General features: G+C 48.4%; 2 protein-coding genes across 4 annotated transcripts; one reads left to right on the top strand and one right to left on the bottom strand.

Annotated features, from left to right (window-relative positions):
- Positions 1 to 96: 96 nt before the first annotated feature.
- On the top strand, positions 97 to 11,315 carry PAGR1 (PAXIP1 associated glutamate rich protein 1). 3 transcript variants are annotated; one of them, XM_081836441.1, is made up of 5 exons: positions 97 to 233; positions 3,054 to 3,183; positions 5,459 to 5,855; positions 6,022 to 6,104; positions 10,927 to 11,315. In XM_081836441.1, exons 3-5 carry the CDS (start codon positions 5,461 to 5,463, stop codon positions 11,109 to 11,111), a joined length of 663 nt encoding a protein of 220 aa, XP_081692567.1. In that variant the 5' UTR covers positions 97 to 233; positions 3,054 to 3,183; positions 5,459 to 5,460; the 3' UTR covers positions 11,112 to 11,315. The 3 variants fall into 3 exon arrangements, with proteins under 3 accessions (XP_081692567.1, XP_081692565.1, XP_081692566.1); XM_081836439.1 differs by having other exon boundaries at positions 5,456 to 5,855; XM_081836440.1 differs by lacking the exon at positions 97 to 233 and adding an exon at positions 2,307 to 2,422 and having other exon boundaries at positions 5,456 to 5,855.
- A 1,583-nt stretch (positions 11,316 to 12,898) lies between these two features.
- ASPHD1 (aspartate beta-hydroxylase domain containing 1) lies at positions 12,899 to 18,671 on the bottom strand. The gene is made up of 3 exons (XM_081836423.1): positions 16,788 to 18,671; positions 14,579 to 14,692; positions 12,899 to 13,687 (listed from the first exon to the last, which is right to left on the bottom strand). The coding sequence occupies exons 1-3, from the start codon at positions 17,542 to 17,544 to the stop codon at positions 13,578 to 13,580; spliced, it is 981 nt and encodes a 326-aa protein (XP_081692549.1). The 5' UTR covers positions 17,545 to 18,671; the 3' UTR covers positions 12,899 to 13,577.
- Between the last annotated feature and the right edge of the window lie 3,036 nt (positions 18,672 to 21,707).

The following is a 21,707-nucleotide window of genomic DNA, read 5'->3' as shown; positions in this document are numbered from 1 at the left end:
TTTAAGCGGCGCGTGCGCAGTTGAGAAAGTGACCGGTACTTTTGAGTACACCCCCCTCTCCAGGAAGCAGCAGCCGCCGTGATCGATTGTTCTTACACTCGGCTTTTGCGGGCTGGTTTTGGGTGATCGGTTGTGCGCCGCTCAGCTCTTGAGCCTTGGTTGGTCCGGGGCGAAGGGAAACGACATGGCAGGAAAGCGCGCAGGCTTCGAGGTCCGGATACGACCCGCGGCGGGTGGGTGAACGAGTCTCCTCCCTCCCTTCCCTCGCAGGCCACCTGCCGTGATGAACCCCCCCCCGCAAGACTTAATCGGCCCTCGTGGTTCGTGTTTAGTGCCGAGCCGTGGAAGAAATGATCCGATGAAGTGTCTTTGAGCATGTGCAGAGTGACTTTTTAAAAAATTAAAAGGGGAGGGGGGCAGGATCCTAAGACAATAGATCTTCTTTTAGTTGACGTTGAGCATGATCCAGCCGAAGTTAAGCATTTTAGGAGTGCCGTGGATTAATTTATTTCAGTGGCAAAAGTATAGAACCTCGTGCAATGTCCTCTTTTACTTATTAATACAAGGGAGCAAGATGTCCCGCTCAGTGGGGTGACTTACTTACGGGTAGCTGCTCGGGCTTAACTCCGCCATTGAACTCAATGGGCCGTAAGAAATGCATAACTTTGGCTCATGGTCATACTTAAACTAAAAGAAGGATGTAGCTTTGGAGTTAGCCGCACAGCTCTTCTCCAGAGTGGATGGTCAAGGCACTTCTCTTTAAAATAAATAAATAAATTAGCACAGGCCAAATGCCAAGCCTTGATTACTCTTGACTGGAGTAAAAAAATAAAAGCAACGGAAGAAAGGAATGTTAGTTTAATATTATAGCTGCTATCAGGTATGTTGGGGGTCCAGAATACCAGCAGAAGCTCTTAGGAGTGCTTTTCTCCCAACCATTAACTTTCTGTAAGAAAATTTAAGAGGCTGTGGAAAGTGGCATGCTTGGCAGCTTCTAGTTCTGGGTTGGGGTGGGGTTCCTGCTTGAAACTGTGATGAAATGACAGCTTTCTGAAAACTGGGAGAACTGGTGTAGAAGCTTCCGCTCATTGGATAACTGATTTAAGGTCCTTGACTGGCAGCAGTGGTTATATTGTTTGCCTCCATCTTCTATCCTCTACCTGAATATTTGGGAATAAACCATATATTTAAAAAACGGCACTGGTCTCTAGCAAACGCTTCTCCAAAAGAAAGCTAAAGCAGGGATCATTGCCCATGAAACTTCTATCTGCTTTCCTTGGAATGTCCAAGCTGATGTGTGTGTAACTTAATTTGCTTCCTGCATTTTGCATTTTCCTGCATAAACCAAATACATATTGTCCTTGTATTTGGTTTATGCTTTGGTGTGATGGCTGAGAGTGCTTTACTTACATTAAATCAGAGATGGGAAACCTGTTGCCCTGTAGATTAGATGATGTTGGCTTCCCATCAGCCTCAGCCAGCCGAGCCATTGGTGAGGGATGATGGGAGAAATAATCCAGCAACATCTGGAAGGTCGCAATTTCCCCATCCCTGCATTAAAGGATATTGCTTTAAATACCTGCATTGTGCTTTTAAGTACAGTGGTACCTCGGGTTAAGTACTTAATTCGTTCTGGAGGTCCGTTCTTAACCTGAAACTTCTTAATCTGAAGGAACACTTTAGCTAACGGGGCCTCCTGCTGCTGCTGCTGCTGGGCCACTGGAGCAAGATTTCTGTTCTTATCCTGAAGCAAAGTTCTTAACCTGAAGCACTATTTCTGGGTTAGCGGAGTCTGTAACCTGAAGCGTATGTAACGCGAGGTACCACTGTACAGTACTTCACATACAGTCATCTAGTTATTCTAGTAGCAATCCTTACATAGCCCAGTAAGGTAACTCAGTATCATCTTCACCCACTTTGCAGGAGGGAAGGACTGAGCTGAGAAAGAGAGGAAGAGCCTGTGGCTCAGGGGCAGAGCAGCTGCTTTACATGCATATGCTCCTGGGTTCAATCCTCAGCATCTCCCCAGTCTGAAATCCTTGAAAGCCACTGCCCGTCTGTGTAGACATTACTGAGCTAGATGGACCAATGGTCTGATTCAGTATAAGGCAGCTTCTTATGTGGCTGTGAGAGTAGACAACCACCTAATGATTTCATGGCAGAGGCAAGATTCAACCTGGGGGTTGCCTGATTTGTAGCTTAGGCTGTACAGTAGTTCTGTACACACATACCTAGAGGTAAGCCCCACTGAACTTCTGCATAGGATAGGATATCCGATCCTATATCAGATTATGTCTGTCTCTCAGCTACTACATTAGGACTTAAAATATTACATTTAAAACCCAGCAATACCTGGTTAAAAAAGAAGAATGCAGACAAGCTTAGTTGATCTATGCAGTTGTCATCATCTATAGACCTTAAGGTCAGTATTAGAAATTAGCCAGGCGTTTCTTGCAACTGGTGCAGGTCCAATTGTGACCACATGGAGATCTCTGGATGCCAAGCTGGCGACTGACATCTCCATCTGGCTGGCCCCTCCACCTTTCTTAAGCAGGAAAGCAGAACAGCTTCTTTAATGCATTTATATCTTGCCTTTTTCTCCAAGGAGTACATGGTTCACCCACCTCCTCAGTCAACCCCTATAACAACCCTGTGAGGTAGGTTAAGAGGCTGTGACTGGCCCTAGGTCACCTAGTAAGCTTCATGACTGAGTGGGGTTTTGAACCCTGGTCTCCCAGGTCCTAGTCCGACTTAGATGTCACTTAGAGGAGGATCTGAAATATTTTCCTTGAATTTGTTTTATTCTGTATTGCTTTATTTGATATTTCAATGTGTTGTAAACAGCTTTGAGATTTTTTCTTTAAAATATAAATTGATATAGAAATGAAATGAAGAATAATAATAACAGATTTCATTGGGGGGATGGCGTCTAGACATTCCGCTGTGGCAACCGTAACCCATGTTTAAGGCACCATTTGGCGCTGAGCTTATATGTCCGAGTTTCTTAAGGGGCTTTTGTGAAAAGTAATATTTTGCCTTCTAAATCACTGCAGGGTTGGGCTGAGACCATCCTCAGTTGTGAAGACATTACTTCTCTGCATATCGATTTTGATCTCCAGTGGAAGGGACTTTCAGCAGCGTCTTCCTGCTGATCTTTGCCCCTGCTTGGGCTCCTAATAAAAGGTATTTGTTGTTGTTGTTGTGGCCAGTGTGATGTTTGGGTCTGCGGGGCCATCTAGAAACAAAAACTCACAATGGAGGTCCTTATGAGTAGCTGTGAGGAATGAGCCCAAGGTCTAAATGTTTGCAGAATATAGCTTTACTGCAGTGGTAGAACTTCCTGGATCATATTGATTGCCTAAGTGCAGTGAGAGCGAGGAAGAGGGAAAACTGAGTTTCCTGGCAAGTGAACTGTTCTTTGGCTGCTGGCCTATTCTCAGTCTTCTGGGCTTGGCAGTGGAGCTGTCTAGCGAGGTCTGTGGCTTGACAGCCAATGTACTGAGCAGCAAAGAAGCTGTCTAATGATGCCAGTCAGGGTTATCAAAAGCCTGAAGACTGACGCTGAAGAGCAAGTGAGCTGCTTATCAGGTTGCTGGGAGAAAAGGATATGCTAAATTGGGGGACAATAGACATGTATTATATTTGGGGGCCCTTTATAAAACTGCCACCCAGCTGATCCCCAAAATAGGGTCACACTACCACAGGGGACTGTTAATCTAAAGCAGGGGTTGGCAAGGTTTACCCTGCCCGGGCTGGTTCATTCCAGTGGAGATCCCTCCATGGGCCGGATTGCGCCTGCGATTTTCTGCATCCGTGCAGACGGATTTCCGGCGTCTGTGTCTGCGCAGATACGATTTCTGGTGCCGCGGAAGCGAGTCCCTGTGCCATGCTGCACCGCTTTAGTGCAGCACGCAGGGACTCACCAAGCGGGTGGCTTGGTTCGGGGGTGGCTTGTGGGCCAGTTAAACAACCCCCATGGGCCGCTTATGGCCCATGGGCCTTAGGTTGCCTACCCCTGATCTAAAGTGAGTCAAGTGGAACTGAAAATGTGACCAGTGAGAAGGAACCAGCATGAGGGTCAGAAAGGCGATTGGGTAAAATGAGAGAGCTTCTAGGGATTGGGAGATTGGGCAGGTAGTCAAATCAAGGATGTCTCCTCTGGAAGTTAACCTGGGGGAATGGCCTTCCTAAATGGATTTACCTGTTGAGAACACTGATTATGGCGTGACGCTGTCTGACTCATCTTGCTAGTGTCGTCGTTCTACCTAGTATATGCATGTATTTGCAGTTTCATAGCATTCAAAGTTGATTGTAAGGAGCTTGTCTCTGGAGCCTAAAGCAGAGACTTCAGGACTTCAAAACCCCACCCCAATTCTCCCATTACCATTACTGCAACATAGCTCCCTCAGGAGGAGTTAAGTTTTTGGATCCTCAGGATTGAGTAGAGTTCTGGACTGGCTTATGCTGCACTTAATGAAGTTATAAGACCACAAAGTCAGGGTGTCTGCGTCCAGATCTGGGGTGTGGGGTGGATCCTGTCCAGGGCTCTTGGGGTCCCCTGATTCTACAGGCTTTCTGGATGGAGCATCTCTGAGTTATGGCCTTGGAGGGAAGGGTTTTTTCCTCATGGCATCATGTCTCCCCCCTGACCAGGAATACACTGGGAGCTGTGGGAGGGTCTTCTCCAAAATGAAGGTTGCAAGGATTGGCCAGCAGAACCTTGATTCATCTCTCAGTGGACTGGAGTCTGATACAAGGTCTGGCTGGTGCATCCTGAGACTCCTTCCCCTTTTGTGCCTCTGTCTCCTTGTTCTTACCCTGGCACGAGCCACAGGCATCCTGGTTTTTCTTGCGGCAGAATGAATAACAATTGGCAACTTCAAAGAGATCTTTATCTGGGCGCTTCCTCTGAACAGGGGCGAATTCCACTTCATTATTTATGGGAAGGCTGGGGCAGATCAAGGGATTATTGATCTGAAAGGTGTTAAGAGACCGAGCTAAGATGTCTCTGAATTTGCTGGCAGAGGCAGCAAGAAAGAGGAGGCCTAAGAAGTCTTTCCAGGACATACAATTTTTCTCCACACTTTTCATGAAAGCTAACCCTACTCCCTCAACTACAGGCAACTACGAGAGGTGTATCTAAGGTGTTAGTTTGGAAACACTGGCAGTTCATCTTTTTGAGCCCCATCTCTGCGCTCCCAAGAAAACTTTCATTGGAGGATGTGAAAGTTTGGAGAGGAGTCTCTGATGCCAAAAGAGAAAGATAATCTTGCAGGCGTGGGACAAGCAGCCACCCACACTCCTGCTTCTTGAACTGATGCACCACGCCGGCTCACACTTTGCTGTAGGGGTTTCCCAAGATGGCCGCCGTCTTGTACCAGGCAGGTCCTTGCCCGGTTATGTTAGGGTCTTGTTTGCCTTGCCTCTCTCAGTTCTGTGGCCTCTGTCTCTCCAGCAGCCATGGAGGAGGCCAGCACTGTGGAGGAAGGTGAAGTCACCTCAGGGATGCAGTCCTTGGCAGTGGAAGATGAGCCTGCCTCAGAGCTACCTCCGACCACCGAGGAACAAGATGACGCAGCCGGGGAGAGAGATGGGGAGCAGTCGGCGAAGGGAGACGAATCGGCCGAGGAGGATTGGTGCGTTCCCTGCAGCGATGAGGAACTGGAGTCCCCAGACAGCTGGATGCCTGCCCCTGGGGAGATCCGGCGCCTCTATGAGCTCATTGCTGCCCAGGGGACCCTAGAGATCCAGGCGGAGATCCTACCCCGGCGCAACCCTACCCCAGAGCCTGACAGCGAAGATGAGGATAAATCTGATGGGCAGCTGGAGAACCAGGAAGAAGAGGAGGAAGAGAAGTGAGAGCGCATGTATTTCTTTTTGCGGGGAGAGGGGTAATATTTGACTTGTAAAGGGAGTTTGGGGAAGCATCCCAAATCTGAGATGGTGCTGGTGACAGGAAAGGAGGGAGGGGCTACAGGCTCTGGTGCTGGGCGGATTCCCATTTTTCTCTCTTTGCTGCAGGCCCCACGTGCCAACGGAGTTTGACTTCGATGATGAGCCTGCCTCCCCTAAGAGCTCCTTGATCAATCGTCGAAGAACTCCTGGTATGTTGAAAGCCACCCGCCCACCCTGGCTGTATTGGGACGACTGGATTTCTCCCTAAACACACACACTTTCCAGAGAATCCGGAGTCATGCTTGATTGTTCTTCTTCTCTTTTGAGGAGCCCCATTTGCAACCTCAGAATTTAGATCATGCTCTTGTGCACCCTGTTCTGGCTTACTTCTGTCACAATTCTGACACTCCTCTCTCAAACCGAGAGGTAGGGAACCTTCCTCCCACTTCAATCGGGGACCATTGGCCCACCCACCAATCCACCTCCACCTCCAAAAGGTAGGGTTGCCTCTCCTTTCTGTAGTTTGGATCTGGCCTGCTGACATGAGCAAGGTATTCATCTTCAAAGGAACAAGCCATCAGCTGGCCTGAATGCGTTTGCAAAAGAGTCCCTCTCCAAACAGGAAGTCAGCCTCTCACTTGGGGAAGGCTTTGAAGGTGCTCACAAGGCCCAGCTGTCAGGCAATCTGATAAAGCTCTCTTCAGGCATGCTGGAAGAAATGCCACAGTGGTCTGGATCCAGCTCACAGGCTACAGATTCTCCATCCCTATTTAAATGCCAGGACTCCAGAATATTGCTCTGAGAATCCTGCCTGAAGTCCCTTACGTCTGCCCAAGAGGTTTAACATGTGAGACTCCCCTACAAAAGTTAAGGCAAATTGGCTGACAGTTTTCTGTTGTCTAGACCTGGTGTAGGGAGAACCAGTGGCCCTCCAGATTTTGCTGGAGTACAACTCCCATCAGCCCCATCAAGCATGGCCAGTGGCCAGGGATGATGGGAGCTGTAGTTCAGCATTATCTGGAGGGCCAAAGGTTCTCCACACCTGGTCTAGACAGGAACCTAGGAAAGGGAGAAGGGCATGGACAGGAAGACCTACATAGCATGCTTATATATTTATTGGGTAAAATTTATACACCACTTAATTAGAGAGAGAAAACCTCAAAGCTGTTTACAAAATACTTTAAAGTTCCTCAAAGAAGAGACGGGGAAACTTTAAAACTATGCAAAATGTAGGGACATGCAGACCCTCTTACTGCTGGGAAAACAGAGTGTAGATTTGGATCTAGTTAGGGAAGAACAAGGGTGGCGCTGTGGTCTAAACCACTGAGCCTAGGGCTTGCCGATCAGAAGGTCGGCGGTTCATAGAATCATAGAAGAATCATAGAATCATAGAGTTGGAAGAGACCACAAGGGCCATCAAGTCCAACCCCCTGCCAAGCAGGAAACACCATCAGAGTACTCCTGACATATGGTCGTCAAGCCTCTGCTTAAAGACCTCCAAAAAGGAGACTCCACCACACTCCTTGGCAGCAAATTCCACTGTCGAACAGCTCTCACTGTCAGGAAGTTCCTCCTAATGTTTAGGTGGAATCTTTTTTTCTTGTAGTTTGGAACCATTGCTCCGTGTCCGCTTCTCTGGAGCAGCAGAAAACAACCTTTCTCCCTCCTCTATGTGACATCCTTTTATATATTTGAACATGGCTATCATATCACCCCTTAACCTCCTCTTCTCCAGGCTAAACATGCCCAGCTCCCTTAGCCGTTCCTCATAAGGCATCGTTTCCAGGCCTTTGACCATTTTGGTTGCCCTCCTCTGGACACGTTCCAGTTTGTCAGTGTCCTTCTTGAACTGTGGTGCCCAGAACTGGACACAGTACTCCAGGTGAGGTCTGACCAGAGCAGAATACAGTGGCACTATTACTTCCCTTGATCTAGATGCTATACTCCTATTGATGCAGCCCAGAATTGCATTGGCTTTTTTAGCTGCTGCGTCGCACTGTTGGCTCATGTCAAGTTTATGGTCAACCAAGACTCCGAGATCCTTTTCGCATGTACTGCTCTCAAGCCAGGTGTCACCCATCTTGTATTTGTGCCTCTCATTTTTTTTGCCCAAGTGCAATACTTTACATTTCTCCCTATTAAAATTCATCTTGTTTGTTTTGGCCCAGTTCTCTAATCTGTCAAGGTCGTTTTGAAGTGTGATCCTGTCCTCTGGGGTGTTAGCCACCCCTCCCAGTTTGGTGTCATCTGCAAATTTGATCAGGATGCCCTTGAGTCCATCATCCAAGTCGTTGATAAAGATGTTGAATAAGACCGGGCCCAAGACAGAACCCTGTGGCACCCCACTAGTCACTCTTCTCCAGGATGAAGAGGAACCATTGATGAGCACCCTTTGGCTTCAGTCAGTCAGCCAGTTACAAATCCACTGAGGGATAGCATAGTCAAGACCGCATTTTACCAGCTTCTTTACAAGAATATCATGGGGCACCTTGTCAAATGCCTTGCTGAAATCAAGGTAGGCTACATCCACTGCATTCCCTTCATCTACCAGGCTTGTAATTCTGTCAAAAAACGAGATCAGGTTAGTCTGACATGACTTATTTTTCAGAAATCCATGCTGACTATTGGTGATCACAGCATTCCTTTCTAGGTGCTCACAGACTGTTTGCTTAATGATCTGCTCCAGAATCTTCCCTGGTATTGATGTCAGACTGACTGGGCGGTAATTATTTGGGTCCTCTCTTTTCCCCTTTTTGAAAATAGGGACAACATTTGCCCTCCTCCAGTCTGCCAGGACTTCGCCTGTTCTCCAGGAATTCTCAAAGATGACTGCCAGTGGTTCTGAGATCACATCTGCCAGTTCTTTTAATACTCTTGGATGCAGTTCATCTGGCCCTGGAGACTTGAATACATCTAAACTAGCCAAGTATTCTTGTACTATCTCCTTAGTTATTCTGGGCTGTGTTTCCTCTGCTGAATCATTTGCTCCAAATTCTTCAGGTCGGGCATTGTTTTCTTTATCGGAGAAGACTGAGGCAAAGAAGGCATTGAGGAGTTCAGCCCTTTCTGTGTCCCCTGTTTGCATTACACCATCTTCTCCTCTGAGTGACCCCACTGTTTCTTTGTTCTTCCTTTTGCTACGAACATAGCCATAAAAGCCTTTTTTGTTGCTTTTAACCTCTCTAGCAAGCCTGAGTTCATTCTGTGCTTTAGCTTTTCTGACTTTGTGTCTACACGTGCTGGCTATTTGTTTGAATTCCTCTTTGATGGTTTCCCCCCTTTTCCATTTTTTGTACACATCCTTTTTTAATCTTAACTCAGTTAAAAGTTCTTTAGATAGCCACCCTGGCTTCTTTAGGCACCTTCCATGTTTCCGTCTCATTGGTATTGCCTGAAGTTGTGCTTTTACTATCTCCCTCTTAACAAACTCCCAGCCATCATGAACTCCCTTTCCTTTTAATATTACTGTCCATGGGATCTCACCCAGCACTTCCCTAAGTTTTATAAAGTCGGCTTTCCTAAAGTCAAGAAATTGAGTCCTAGTATGCTTGGCTGCTCCTTTCCACTGTATAGTAAACTTCAGAAGAGCATGATCACTCGCGCCTAATGATCCTTCCACTTCTACCCCACTAACCAGGTCATCAACATTGGTTAGGACCAGATCTAAAATGGCTGCTCCTCTTGTTGCTTCTCCCACTTTCTGGACAATGAAGTTGTCTCCAAGGCCAGTGAGGAATCTGTTTGACCTTATGCTCTTGGCTGAGTTTGACATCCAGCAAATATCCGGGTAATTGAAGTCCCCCATTACTACTATCTCCCTTCCTTTTGCATGCTTGGCCATCTGTTCCAGGAAGGCATCATCTATGTCCTCCGTTTGGCTTGGGGATCTATAGTAAACTCCCACAATGAGGTCCCTGTTATTCTTCTCTCCCTTAATTTTGACCCAAATGCTCTCACTTTGGCTTTGAGGTTCTAAATCTTGGATCTCTTCACAGGTATACACATCCCTGACATATAACGCCACTCCTCCTCCTTTCTTGTCTGGTCTGTTTCTCTGAAATAGATTGTATCCCTCCATTATTACATTCCAGTCGTGGGACTTATCCCACCAGGTTTCAGTGATGCCTATTATGTCATATTTAGTTTGCTGTACCAAGAGCTCAAGCTCATCTTGTTTATTACCCATGCTTTGTGCATTAGTGTACAGACATTGAAGTCCATTAATCATTCCCCCGTGTCTCTTATTTAAGGATTTTTTCCTCCCACCACTGGGTCTGCGTGCTGTTTGCTCCATTTGGTCTATGACATTTGGATGATCATCTTCATCAATTGATAGACTCCTACCTTCAGGAGCACTGTCTTCCTCCCCCACATTAGTCAGTTTAAAGCCCTCCTGATGAGGTTTCTGAGATTTTTGGCAAAAACATTCCTCCCAACTGTTGTGAGGTGCAGCCCATCTCTTGCCAGAAGTCCATCTTCAAGAAACTGCAGTCCGTGATCTAAGAATCCAAACCGTTCCTGTTTACACCATTTGCGAAGCCAGCTGTTCACTTCCACTATTTTTCTCTCTCTCCCTGGGCCACGTCGTTCAACTGGGAGGACAGATGAGGCTCCGTAACAGGGTGAGCTCCCATTGTTTGGTCCCAGCTCCTCCCAACCTAGAAGTTCGAAAGCATGCAGTGCAAGTAGATAAATAGGTACTGCTCCGGTGGGAAGATAAACGGCATTTCCGTGCACTGCTCTGGTTCGCCAGAAGCGGCTTAGTCATGCTGGCCACATGACCTGGAAAAAACTGTCTGCAGAAGTGGACAAACGCTTGCTCCCTCAGCCTGTAAAGCAAGATGAGCGCCGCAACCCCAGAGTCGTTGGCGACTGGACTTAACAGTCGGGTCCCTTTACCTTTAGGGAAGAACAATGGTGTCCTGGCACTTTGCATTTGAAGCCTACCTCTCATTTTTTTAAAAAACCTGGACCCAACTTACACTTCCCACTGAGTCCACAGATCGTAACTGGTGTTTATTTTATTTTCAGGGACCTCAGCTAAGAGCCAGAAGAGGGAGGCTCGCATGGACAAGGTGCTGTCAGATATGAAGCGCCACAAAGTCTTAGAGGAACAGATAATGAAGACGGGCCGAGACCTCTTTGACCTTGACTCAGATGATGTACCCACTCCAAAACGGCCACCAGGTCTCTTCCTGCGCCAGCGCAAATACTGAGTGCAGTGGAGGCAACAGGACCTTTTAAAATCCTTTCAAGCCAAGTGGAACTGTGGACTCGTGGGTTCAATGCGAGGGGAAGGAAATTACTGGACGGACCCATTGGGTCAGACAATGTACTTTGGTTTGCATCTTGCACTGACTGGCAGGAAGCACTTGCTTTGGGTTATTTGAGTATAAATAAAAGCTAGTGAGTTTGTTTTTTCTTGTTAAATTCTCTTGTTTTTGTTCTTAGGACCTTAAGAGTTTGGTGAGGGTACAGAGTGTCTTCCCCACAGTGGTGCTCTGCTTTGGAAGGCCTCGGGGGGCCTTTGAAGCACAGGGCGCCTGCAGCGATAAACCTCCACCCCCTCACCTCTCTGCCCCACGCTTGGACCTGGAGAGGGAGAGCAGGGGATTGTTCCTGAACTCATGCTGCCTTTAGGGATGCGAGGTCAGGGACACCAACACCAGATAGTACTGCTTGGAGAAGCTCCTGGTACATACACATTCTGACTATCAAGGCCAGCCAAAATTTGCGGACTGCTACCCAGGAAAGCAGCATGAGCAGGTGTGGGGGGGGGGCAAGCTATTCTCTCTTCCCTCCTCCTGTGGCAGGTTGAGGATGCAATGAAACTCTTGCTCCCGGAGCTGTATGTGCTGGGAAGCAAATGTCTTTGTTAGATGTTTTCTGGCAGGTGCAGAAAAAGCTTGTTCAGGAGGAACAGGGAAGAAAACTGGGTATGTCAGACTCTGACAGATCAAGTCAAAGTCTTTTAAAAAAAAAAGGGAATGTGATGCTATTTTTCTTTCTAATCCTGTAGCAGATTTTTGCCACTTTTTATTATTAAAAAAACAATTTTTTAAGAAGCTGGTATTGAAATCTAATAAGCCTGCCCCAAGTCACTTACAATGCATGTTTACTTGGAAGTCTATCCGTGTCCATAGAATCATAGAATTGTGGGGTTGGAAGGGACCCCGAGGGTCATCTAGTCCAACCCCCGGCAATGCAGGAATCTCAACTAAAGCATCCATGACAGATGGCCATCCAACCTCTGCTTTAAAAACCCCAGTGAACCTCCCGAGGGAGTCTGTTCCACTGTGGAACAGCTCTTTCTGTCAGAAAGTTCTTCCTGATGTTTAGTCGGAATCTCCTTTCTTGTAACTTGAAGCCATTGGTTTGAATCCCACCCTCAGTGGGATAAAGGCTGCATTCCTAGCCCCACTTACATGGGAGCAAACCCCATGGAGTTCAAAGGGACTTACTTTTGAGTAGATATGGTTAGGATTGCAGCCCTCAAGTGTGTTTTGGGTTACAGCCACAGAAACCGGGTGGATGGCTGTCAAGACTGATTCCAAGTCACAGCCGGCAAGATAGGGATGCAGGCAAAACATATGGATGTAAAAGGCAGGCAGAAGGACTTGTCTTCTTCTGTGTGTCAGTATTCTGGTCATGGTGGAGGCCTGCGCCAATAATTCTCTCCTGCCCCTCCCATGCATACAGTCATACCCATTATTTTAATAACTCGCATGCAGATCCGCAGTGACATATTGCTCCCTCAGGCTATTGACGTCCTTGATCCAATTAGTAGATTTTTCCCTGACTGGATTTTGTCAAAGTTTCTGAGCAGTGACGTCCCAGTCTGAGGCATTTATTAAATGTTGGGGTGACAGCAATACTTCAGGCCACGGTTTGCTTCCTTCATGGCCTGTGGCTCTGCCACGCCTCACAACTCACATTGAACCAATAGTAAAGAGGATTCTGAATTTCCCCCCCTCACAGTAGAGAAAAATTGAGACAAGAGGCAGAGGGTTCTAATTATTTTATTGGGGGTGCAGGTTAATTAGCAAGGCTTTTTTGGATTAAATCCTGCCACACAAACGTTGCGGTAACAGATGCGGGGTGGGAATTAACAAATGACCACAGACAGGTGGAAATAGTGCTCACCCTGGCTTGCTTCTCTTCCCCAACCCACCCATTTCCAAAAAAATGGAGAAGTCCATGCTACTAAAATCAGGATTGTTGAACTTCAGTAGAACTCAGAGGCCTTCTGGTCCTGGACTGTAGACAGCAGCACTTGCACTTGAATAACCCCAGACTCAAAGGGGATGAGAACAAGCCACAAGGACCTGTCCAGATCAGCGTCTACCACCAACAGAATGGCAAGAAGAGGAACCAATGTATACCATGTCACAAAGGTCTCTAGAACAAGTATTTTAGGTCACAGCATCACAGAGAGAGAAAAGGAGCCCCGCCGTCCCATCTGTGATACATCCCTGCGTAGATTTTAGTTCAAATGCAGAACTCCAAAGTTGGGAGGGGGGGCCATCCCCTCCAGTACAGTCTGCACAATGGTAAAATAAGAGTTTCCGTTCCAAGGCAAATTGTGGGAGGCTTTGATGATTGTGAAGAGCAGCAAACACTATTGGTGGCATTATGGGGGTTCCCCCCCCCCTTGGCTACAATACCTGATCCTGAGCAGGCACCTACCGACCAGGGGCAAAGATATAGTCTAGCGCCTGTCGCTCAGGTCCTGCCACATTGGGATGCCAGAGATCAACAATAAATATCACCCGTGGGCCATCAGTGGGAGAACCTGCAACAAATAGGGTTAGAGTTATCTGTAACCCTCAAATTGTGAAAGATCCTTAATCTTGTGAGGGCGTCACAGAATCCTGACAAGGCAGCTCAGCTGCATAAATTCACACACCATTGTTGCCCATGGTGAGTAAAGATTGACCATAGGTGATCAGCCATCAATGTGTCAAGCAGGATGGCATTATGTCAGCTCCCTACTATTTTTAAAGAGGTTATATCTCTTTAAGGGACGCGGGTGGCGCTATGGGTTAAACCACAGAGCCTAGGACTTGCCGATCAAAAGGTCGGCGGTTCTAATCCCCGCTACGCGCTGAGCTCCCGTTGCTCGGTTCCTGCTCCTGCCAACCTAGCAGTTTGAAAGCACATCAAAGTGCAAGTAGATAAGTAGGTACCATACACTGCTCTGGTTCACCAGAAGCAGCTTAGTCATGCTGGCCACATGACCTGGAAGTTGCATGCCGGCTCCCTCGGCCAATAAAGTGAGATGAGCGCCGCAACCCCAGAGTTGGTCACGACTGGACCTAATGGTCAGGGGTCCCTTTACCTTTACCTCTTTAAGAGAAGTCATATGGGTGAGCGGAGCAGGCAGTAAGGCAGGCCACCCCCTGAGAAACAGATTGCCAAATCTGCAGTGACATGAATGTTTCCCCTCCCATTTCACAGACTGGGAAACTGAGGCTGAGTGTATAATTTCCCCAGGCCCAACCCCTGCTACGATTTCTAAAAAAAGGGGGGGGCAAACTCAGTTTAATGCCCCCATATACTTTGGACTACAACTCCCAGCATCCCTGATTATTGGCCATGCTGGCTGGAGCTGGTAGGAGTTGTAGTTCAAAACATCTGGAGGGCATCAGATGTGTAGCCTTAGCCTGTAAAGCCATTCTCTTACCGTTGTGAGCCGTGGTATGCAGGAAGGAGTCGTCTACTAGGAGGCAGTATCCTTCGGACCAGCACTGAGGCTCACCCCCCACAACCAGCTCACAACCAGGAGGTACTTTTAGCCCTAGAAATGGAAGAAAGAGGTGGCTGTAACAAGGAAGCTTCCTAAGTGTGTGTATTTATTCAGCAGATTTAGAGCTCACTTTTTGACTAGCATCTCAAAGCACTGAAAAAATTTAAGATATGTTTAAAAAGCAACCAGCTCTACTGGAGCAGGAGATGGCATCAGATGTTCCTTCCAACAGGGCAGTTGCTGGTTACTGGCTTTCTTTGGGTTGGGAAGGGGACGACACTCTTATCCGAAGAAGGCCCTGCTGTTGCCTTTGCAGGCCCACCTCGCTGCTTTCTTCCTTCCCAGGAGGAAATGCTGCTTCTCTCTCGCCCCACCCCAATCCTGAAAGGTGTGGATAAAATGCTCGTATGCAGAGCTCCTTCTAGAAAAGACTTCATGGTGGGTGGGTGAGAGAGGGGGGGGATGGGCACAAAAAGCAAAGCACTTACATAATTTTTTTGACAGTCTTGATCTGAGTCTTCGCGGGGAATTGGGGGCGTTGTCTGCCTGATTTTACTTGCAAATGACAGAGCAAGACGGAAATATGTGGGTGAGGCGTAACAGAAGGTTTCTGGAGAGGAGGAACGCACAGGCTGCATTCACACGTCACAGAAGGCCAAACCATAGCTTAGGGCAAACAGAGGAGGAGGAGTAAATGGCAGCCATTTTGCTCCCTGTCCCCCACTGGCTTTTTCAGTTATCGCAGCATGGGAAGTAAGTTTAGCGTGCCGTCCAAATCCATGGCCAGGGTGTCTCATCTTTAACCACAATTTGTAGCCAAGGTAGGTCCTACGGTTAGAGGTAGTGGCTAAAGAGCAGAGACCTGGAGTATGACCCCGGGTTTGAACAACACAAACCTTGGCTGAGCTCTTGTCTTCCCAAAAAAGTCCAGGGAAGAGCACAGCAGGTGCAAGTTCCTGGTCCTTCTGTGACGTGTTCGGAAGCCAATGTTTTTGTGCCACAGTCAGGCTTACTATGACAGACAAACCAGGCCGTTGCCGGAGATCAGAAAGGGTGGAACAGGACTTGGTCTATTTATTTGTCTCATTTATTATTCCTATGAGCCTTGCTTGTTAAACCCAATAAAAGGTTATGGAAGGAAGGAAGGAAGGAAGGAAGGAAGGAAGGAAGGAAGGAACGAACGAACCAGGGGCAATGCAGGGCATACAAATTTGCCTTATGCCTACTAGAGCTCTTTGAGAATATTGCATATTTTCAAATATACCTGAGAGCTAGAAACTTGCTTTTTTAAAATAAATTAATGAATGAATGACACTCAAGGTCTGAACAGCTGTGTGATACCATTACATTTTCTTGTTGAAGGCAACTTCAAGTCTACTGTTATTCCACTTCCACATATCCAACTAATCTACTACTAATCTACTACTACTACATGCTTTACAATGGTTAATGTTTGAACCTAACAACGACCCTGCAAGATAGATGATTATTTCTGTTTTCATATGAGGAAATTAAAGTGAGGAAGCAGCCAGTGACTCATTGAAAGCCACCAGTTTCCCAGACTGAAGGCCAACTCTTAACTAAAAAGGTCTTATGAGATTCCTTTGCCATAAAGTGAATAGGGCTGTTGCTCTGTTTAAAGAAATATTGTTAATTAACTGTATGAGCTTTAGCAGATTAATTGATGTGTAAATCATCATACATTTCGGCATATAAAAACAATAGTTCTAAAGAGAAAGAAAGCATTCTTTTGATTTCTAGAAGTGTCTCACGGCAGAGCCAAAATCTTACTGGAAGAAGCATTCCCACGCACAGGAAGAAATGCCTCTTCTATGATGCCACTTTCCACCTGCATGTTTTTTGGAAAGTATTTGCATTATTCCAAACAATTTAACAGATTTTCTAGTTGGCTGATTGATCTAGGCACCGATTAACTATATATTGCAGCCCTAAAAATGACCCTTAAGGGGTACTTATTTCTGATGCTTATAAACAACAGAAGTCCTCTGCCTCCTGTTTAGGGACTCAAGAATTTCCAGCTAGTGGACAACGCATGCATGGTGGAAGACTCTGGCCTTGCAAGCTTCCCCACACACTGAAGCCCCCATATCTTGCCCGCCTGGCTGTTCTTCCAGCATTTGCTCACCTAAATGGCATCGCACCCGGGTGTTGGTTGGCCCGTAGGTCCCAGGCAGCACAGTTCCAGGCTGCAAGACGCTGAAGCAAGCGTTTCCAAAGCGGTTGGCATTGACGAAGGTGCGCAGCGCACTGAGTGCCCGGTACGTCCACGGGCAGCTGCGACAGTTCTGCGCCACGCACTCCCCTTGCCGGTAGAGGTAATAGCTATGGCAGCCAGGGTTGGCATTGGCCGTCCACCCCCGCGGGGTTGGCGCTCCAGGCGCAAAGTCCCACGCGATGCCCTCGAACTCTCGCAAGATGGCCGGGAAGCTGAGTTCGAGGATCTCCACGTCGTGGCGCTGGGACTCGCGGGGGAAGTAGGGGGCAGAAGGCAAGTCCGGGAGGTAGAAGGTGCTGGGCTTCTGGATTGCCAGGCGCTCGCCCAGCTGGTAATGGGCCTGGTCTCGGATGCCTTTGTGCAGCCGGTTCATGCCCGACCAAGAGTAGCGCTTGGCGTAGTCTCGCAGGCTGCGATACAGGCGCTGGTTGGCAGCATTGCTCCCGAGGGCACGGCGAGGGCATCGCTCCTCTGTGGGCATACCCTGCTGGTGAGAGGTGGGGGCCGTTTGCCCGCTCCCCACGCGGTAGCAGTACCAAACAAACAGCAAGGCCAGGGAGCCCAGCACGGCTATGGTGGGCTCTGGCCGAGGGCGCCAAGACGAGGTGTCAGGGAGGAGTGGCGAGAGAAGGCCATGCAGACCCCAGTCAGCCATGATAGAGGGCATCTTCAGGTGGGCTTAGAGCACTCTATCAGCACAGACAGCTCCTTGCAGCCTTCCCATTCTTCAACGTCTGACCCCTGCCCTATTGGTCGGGTGCCCTTTTAACCCCTTGCTCTTAACCAGGTGCACCTCATTCAGGATTTGGCTCAGCCGCCGCTACACAGACCGAGCCATTCCTCTGCCGCTTTGCTTTGTTTTCTGAGGGCGGCTGGCTTCAAGCCCCATTGACTCAGTCATTTCCACTGCTACATTTCTCATTTCCTCCTCCCGCCACCCCAGAAATTAAGGTCTTAGCTCTGTTTTGCTGTATTCTGGGCCAGTAAATCTCTCCACATTTGCAGCCCACCCACAATATTTCTGGGCATCTGTCTCCACCCATGTATTTACCCCCTCCTCATCCTCAACGCCCCCCTTAATCGCTCCTCCCTACTTGAGCCTATTCCCCCAATATTCTTCTCCCTCCCTCCCCGCCTTTCATCCCCTCCATCCCTCTCTCACCCCCTCCTCATCTCTACCTGACGGCTTGCAGTCCCTCCAGTCCTCTGAGATTGCTGCCTGCTCTTCCAGCTTCCCCAGTCACTTGTGGTCCCTCCTCTGCCTCAGCCCGGTTCCCTGTGCAGCCTCCTCTATTGCTGTTTTCCTAATTCCTCCCCGTGCACGTAGGCTGCCGGAGACATCCGGGAAAATATTAGGGTGCCCCCCCTTCCCTTTCCCCGCGCACCCGCCGAGCACACCCTTCCACCCGGCCCGGGATGCCTCCCTCCCTTTGACGTCTGTCTCCTTCCTCGTATCAGCACCAGGCCAGGCATCGCTGCGTAAAGAGACGCCCCCCCCTCCACCCCCGGCTGATGCATCTATCTCGGCAATGGGCAACGGGGCCCTGTATAAACAGCCGCCCCCCACCGCCCGCCCCACGCCCGGGAGCGAGTGCATTACAGCACAAGGGGAAGGGAGCCAGGGTCCCTCCCTGAGTCCCACGGGGGCCACACGTGCACTGCAGAAGGCGCAGGTTTGCAGTAGAAGGAGGGGGGCAGCGTCACTGGGGCCGAGCTCATCAACACCTCTCCTCCCCCCCCCCCCGCTGCAGCATGAGCTCGCCCACCGGGACCACCCATACGAGATCACCCCTGCCCCGGTGCCCGTAGCAACCTCCTTCCCTAGCAACGGGCCTAGCAACTGCTCCTCCCTAGCATTCACCTTGACCTTCCCGGCGTCTCCATTGGTTACGCCAGCATTTCCTTCCTCACCCCATCCATGAACCATGCGACGACTCCTCTGCAGCAGAGGTGGAGGGCCTGTGGTGTGGTTGGGGGTCCCAACACACATCATTAGGGGTGCCAACATGAATAAAATATTGAATAAATACAGTGGTACCTCAGGTTACATACTCTTCAGGTTCCATACACTTCAGGTTACACACTCCGCTAACCCAGAAATAGTGCTTCAGGTTAAGAACTTTGCTTCAGGATGAGAACAGAAATCGGGCTCCGGCAGTGTGGAGGCACCAGGAGGCCCCATTAGCTAAAGTGGTACCTCAGGTTAAGAACAGTTTCAGCTTAAGTATGGACCTCCGGAACGAATTAAGTACTTAACCCGAGGTACCACTGTACTGCCAACTTGAATAAGATACTGGGAGGGGGGGAGGCATTATAGATCATAAGACACAGCACACACACAGAGACCAATTTAATGACAATGCCCATCAACTTGGGGGGTGGGAGCTGACACCCTCAAATATTTTATTGAGGAGGCAGAACTTGGGACCTTGGCCCCAGGAGTTGGCTCCTACACCCATCACCCCTGACCGCTCACCATCCGCTGGATGGGAGTTGGGAGTCCAACCCCATCTGGAGGGTCAGAGGGTTGTTCCCTTTCCCTGCTCCATCAGTCCAGTAGAGCATGAGACTCTTAATCCCAAGGTCATGGGTTGGAGCCCCACATTGGGCAAAAGATTCCTGCATTGCAGGGGGTTGGGCTAGATGACCCTCTCTGCGTTTCTATGCTCTTCAGGGATAAACTGCTCCACGAGCAACTGCCATATTTAGCCCCATGCTGGCAGCTACTTCCTCAGCCGTTCCCATGGCAACCGACCCCCAAGGAAACTTCATGGACCACCCAACTCTAGAAAGCAGAGCCTGCCAAAAAAACTGCTCAAGTACTGTCTCCTCTGGTGGGCAGCGGCTCTCCAGGGCCTGAGGCAGAACTTCTTATGTCGCCTGCTACTGGAAATTTTTAGAGTGGTGGGCTTTTAAGAGTTGGCGGTTCATTATGCTTCTGGGGTTGTTCAGCTCCTTGAGGGAAACAACAAGTGGAAACACACACAGAGACACACATGCCAGTGTGCATAACGCCCAAGGCTGACGAGGATAATTTGTAACCCAATAAGATCCCACAAACACCCTCTTCCTGTGAATAAAAAATGCAGTAATAATTAGCAAATAACAATTTGTGTCTTCTCAAAGCACCCAAAATCAGCTGCTTGGGGTGGAGACCTCATTCTGCCTAGTGGTAGGGCAACACAGTCCTGTGAGAAACCCCACAAATATGTTTTGCCTCTCTTGGAGTGCCCAATGGTATCTGCCAGGAAGCATCTTTTTACGGGCTACACTCAGCAACACATACCCCCCCCCCCAACACACATACGAAACTTTAATAAAAAAATATTTTAAAAAACAACAACACCTTAACTTCTTGTTTAGCGTTGGGAATCCATTTTCAGCTCAATGGCCACGTTCCCTTCTGGGGGCCACATGGCAGTGGTGGGTGGGGCCAGATGCAAAAGTGGAAAGACCAATAAATGTGAAATTCATCTCCATACAGTAGCCTAGCTTCTACACATGTCCACCCCTTTCTATCCTCAATCCGGTAAAGTAAGAGGCAGTATCACAATTCAAGGACGCATTCCAGCTGGGCAAAGCCACTCTGTGAGGGTGCAAAGCAAAGGCAGGAATGGATGTAGCCTGCAGAGTGGTGGCATGGCTGGGGATGGTGTGTGCCCCATGGAGAATCCTGAGGGTCAAACAGAGAGCCCTAGAAGGCTGTATTCAGCTCCCAGGCCTGAGGTTTCTCAGTCTTGTTCCAGTTCATAATCACCATCCCTCTAGAAATCATGTTAAATATTTATTTATTCATTTTATTATTTTATTTAAGGTTAAGGTAAAACCGGGACGCGGGTGGTGCTGTGGTCTAAACCACTGAGCCCATTGGTCTTGCCGATCAGGTCGGCGGTTCGAATCCCCACAACAGGTTGAGCTTCTGTTGCTCTGTCCCAGCTCCTGCCCACCTATCAGTTCGAAAGCATGCCAGTGCAAGTAGATAAATAGGTACCACTGCAGCAGGAAGGTAAAAGGTGTTTCGGTGTGCTCTGGTTTCTGTCACAGTGTCCCGTTGCGCCAGAAGTGGTATAGTCATGCTGGCCACATGACCCAGAAAGCTGTCTGTGGACAAACGCCAGCTCCCTTGACCTGAAGCAAGATGAGTGCCACATCCCATAGTTGCCTTTGACTGGACTTAACCATCAAGGGGACATTTACCATTTTACCTTTTATTTTATTTATACCCCATCCTAAGGGGTCTCAGGGTGGCAATATATTCAGTAGGAGGTGATGAAAAGGCCCTCTGCATGAGACTCTGGAAAACTTGCCAGTCAGAGTAAGCAATATTGCACAAGATGGGCAAATTGTTTTGATATAAAGCATTTTTCTATGTTCAACATTTGTTTGCAAAGGAACTCTTGTAGATTGCAAAGGACTGGGGTGTGTGGGGGTATGTGTTTAGGATGCACACTCACTTCTTGCTCCTCAGAACTGCCCCACATGATGAATAGAGAACCTGCCCTATAATATTAATATTTATGCTCTATTTGCACTATAAATATACATGGTACTCTTACAAACTACAGGAATGCTGGTCCCTACCCTGCAAAGCTTACGGTCTAAAATTTGACAACCGGGGCAGGGGCAAGACAAGAAAGATGGCGATAAAGACAAAGAATATGTGTTCAGTTTGGTTACGCATGTTTCAGGTTTGTTTCAGAAGCCTAGGACTCACCCATCACTCCCTTTGGGTTGCATAGGGCAGGTGCAAGGGTAGTTGTGACAGACAACATGTTTTTCAAATAAGCTTGTGTGTCATGGCTGATTTTCTCATTGAGAAATCCAAGGGTG

This window comes from Podarcis erhardii, assembly GCF_964252035.2.
Source record: "Podarcis erhardii genome assembly, chromosome: 13".
NCBI lineage: Eukaryota > Metazoa > Chordata > Lepidosauria > Squamata > Lacertidae > Podarcis > Podarcis erhardii.
The sequence above is the reverse complement of the archived record's forward strand: the minus strand, read 5'-3'. Positions and strand labels throughout refer to the sequence as shown.

Excerpts from the sequence above, each read along its gene's own strand:
- ASPHD1 (XM_081836423.1), bottom strand. The coding sequence starts at position 17,544 with ATGCCCTCTATCATGGCTGACTGGGGTCTGCATGGCCTTCTCTCGCCA. Across the intron at positions 14,693-16,787 it reads CCGGGTGCGATGCCATTTAG|GGCTAAAAGTACCTCCTGGT; the intron begins GTGAGCAAATGC and ends TTCCATTTCTAG. Across the intron at positions 13,688-14,578 it reads GCATACCACGGCTCACAACG|GTTCTCCCACTGATGGCCCA; the intron begins GTAAGAGAATGG and ends TATTTGTTGCAG.
- PAGR1 (XM_081836441.1), top strand. The coding sequence starts at position 5,461 with ATGGAGGAGGCCAGCACTGTGGAGGAAGGTGAAGTCACCTCAGGGATG. Across the intron at positions 5,856-6,021 it reads GAAGAAGAGGAGGAAGAGAA|GCCCCACGTGCCAACGGAGT; the intron begins GTGAGAGCGCAT and ends TCTTTGCTGCAG. Across the intron at positions 6,105-10,926 it reads CAATCGTCGAAGAACTCCTG|GGACCTCAGCTAAGAGCCAG; the intron begins GTATGTTGAAAG and ends TTTTATTTTCAG.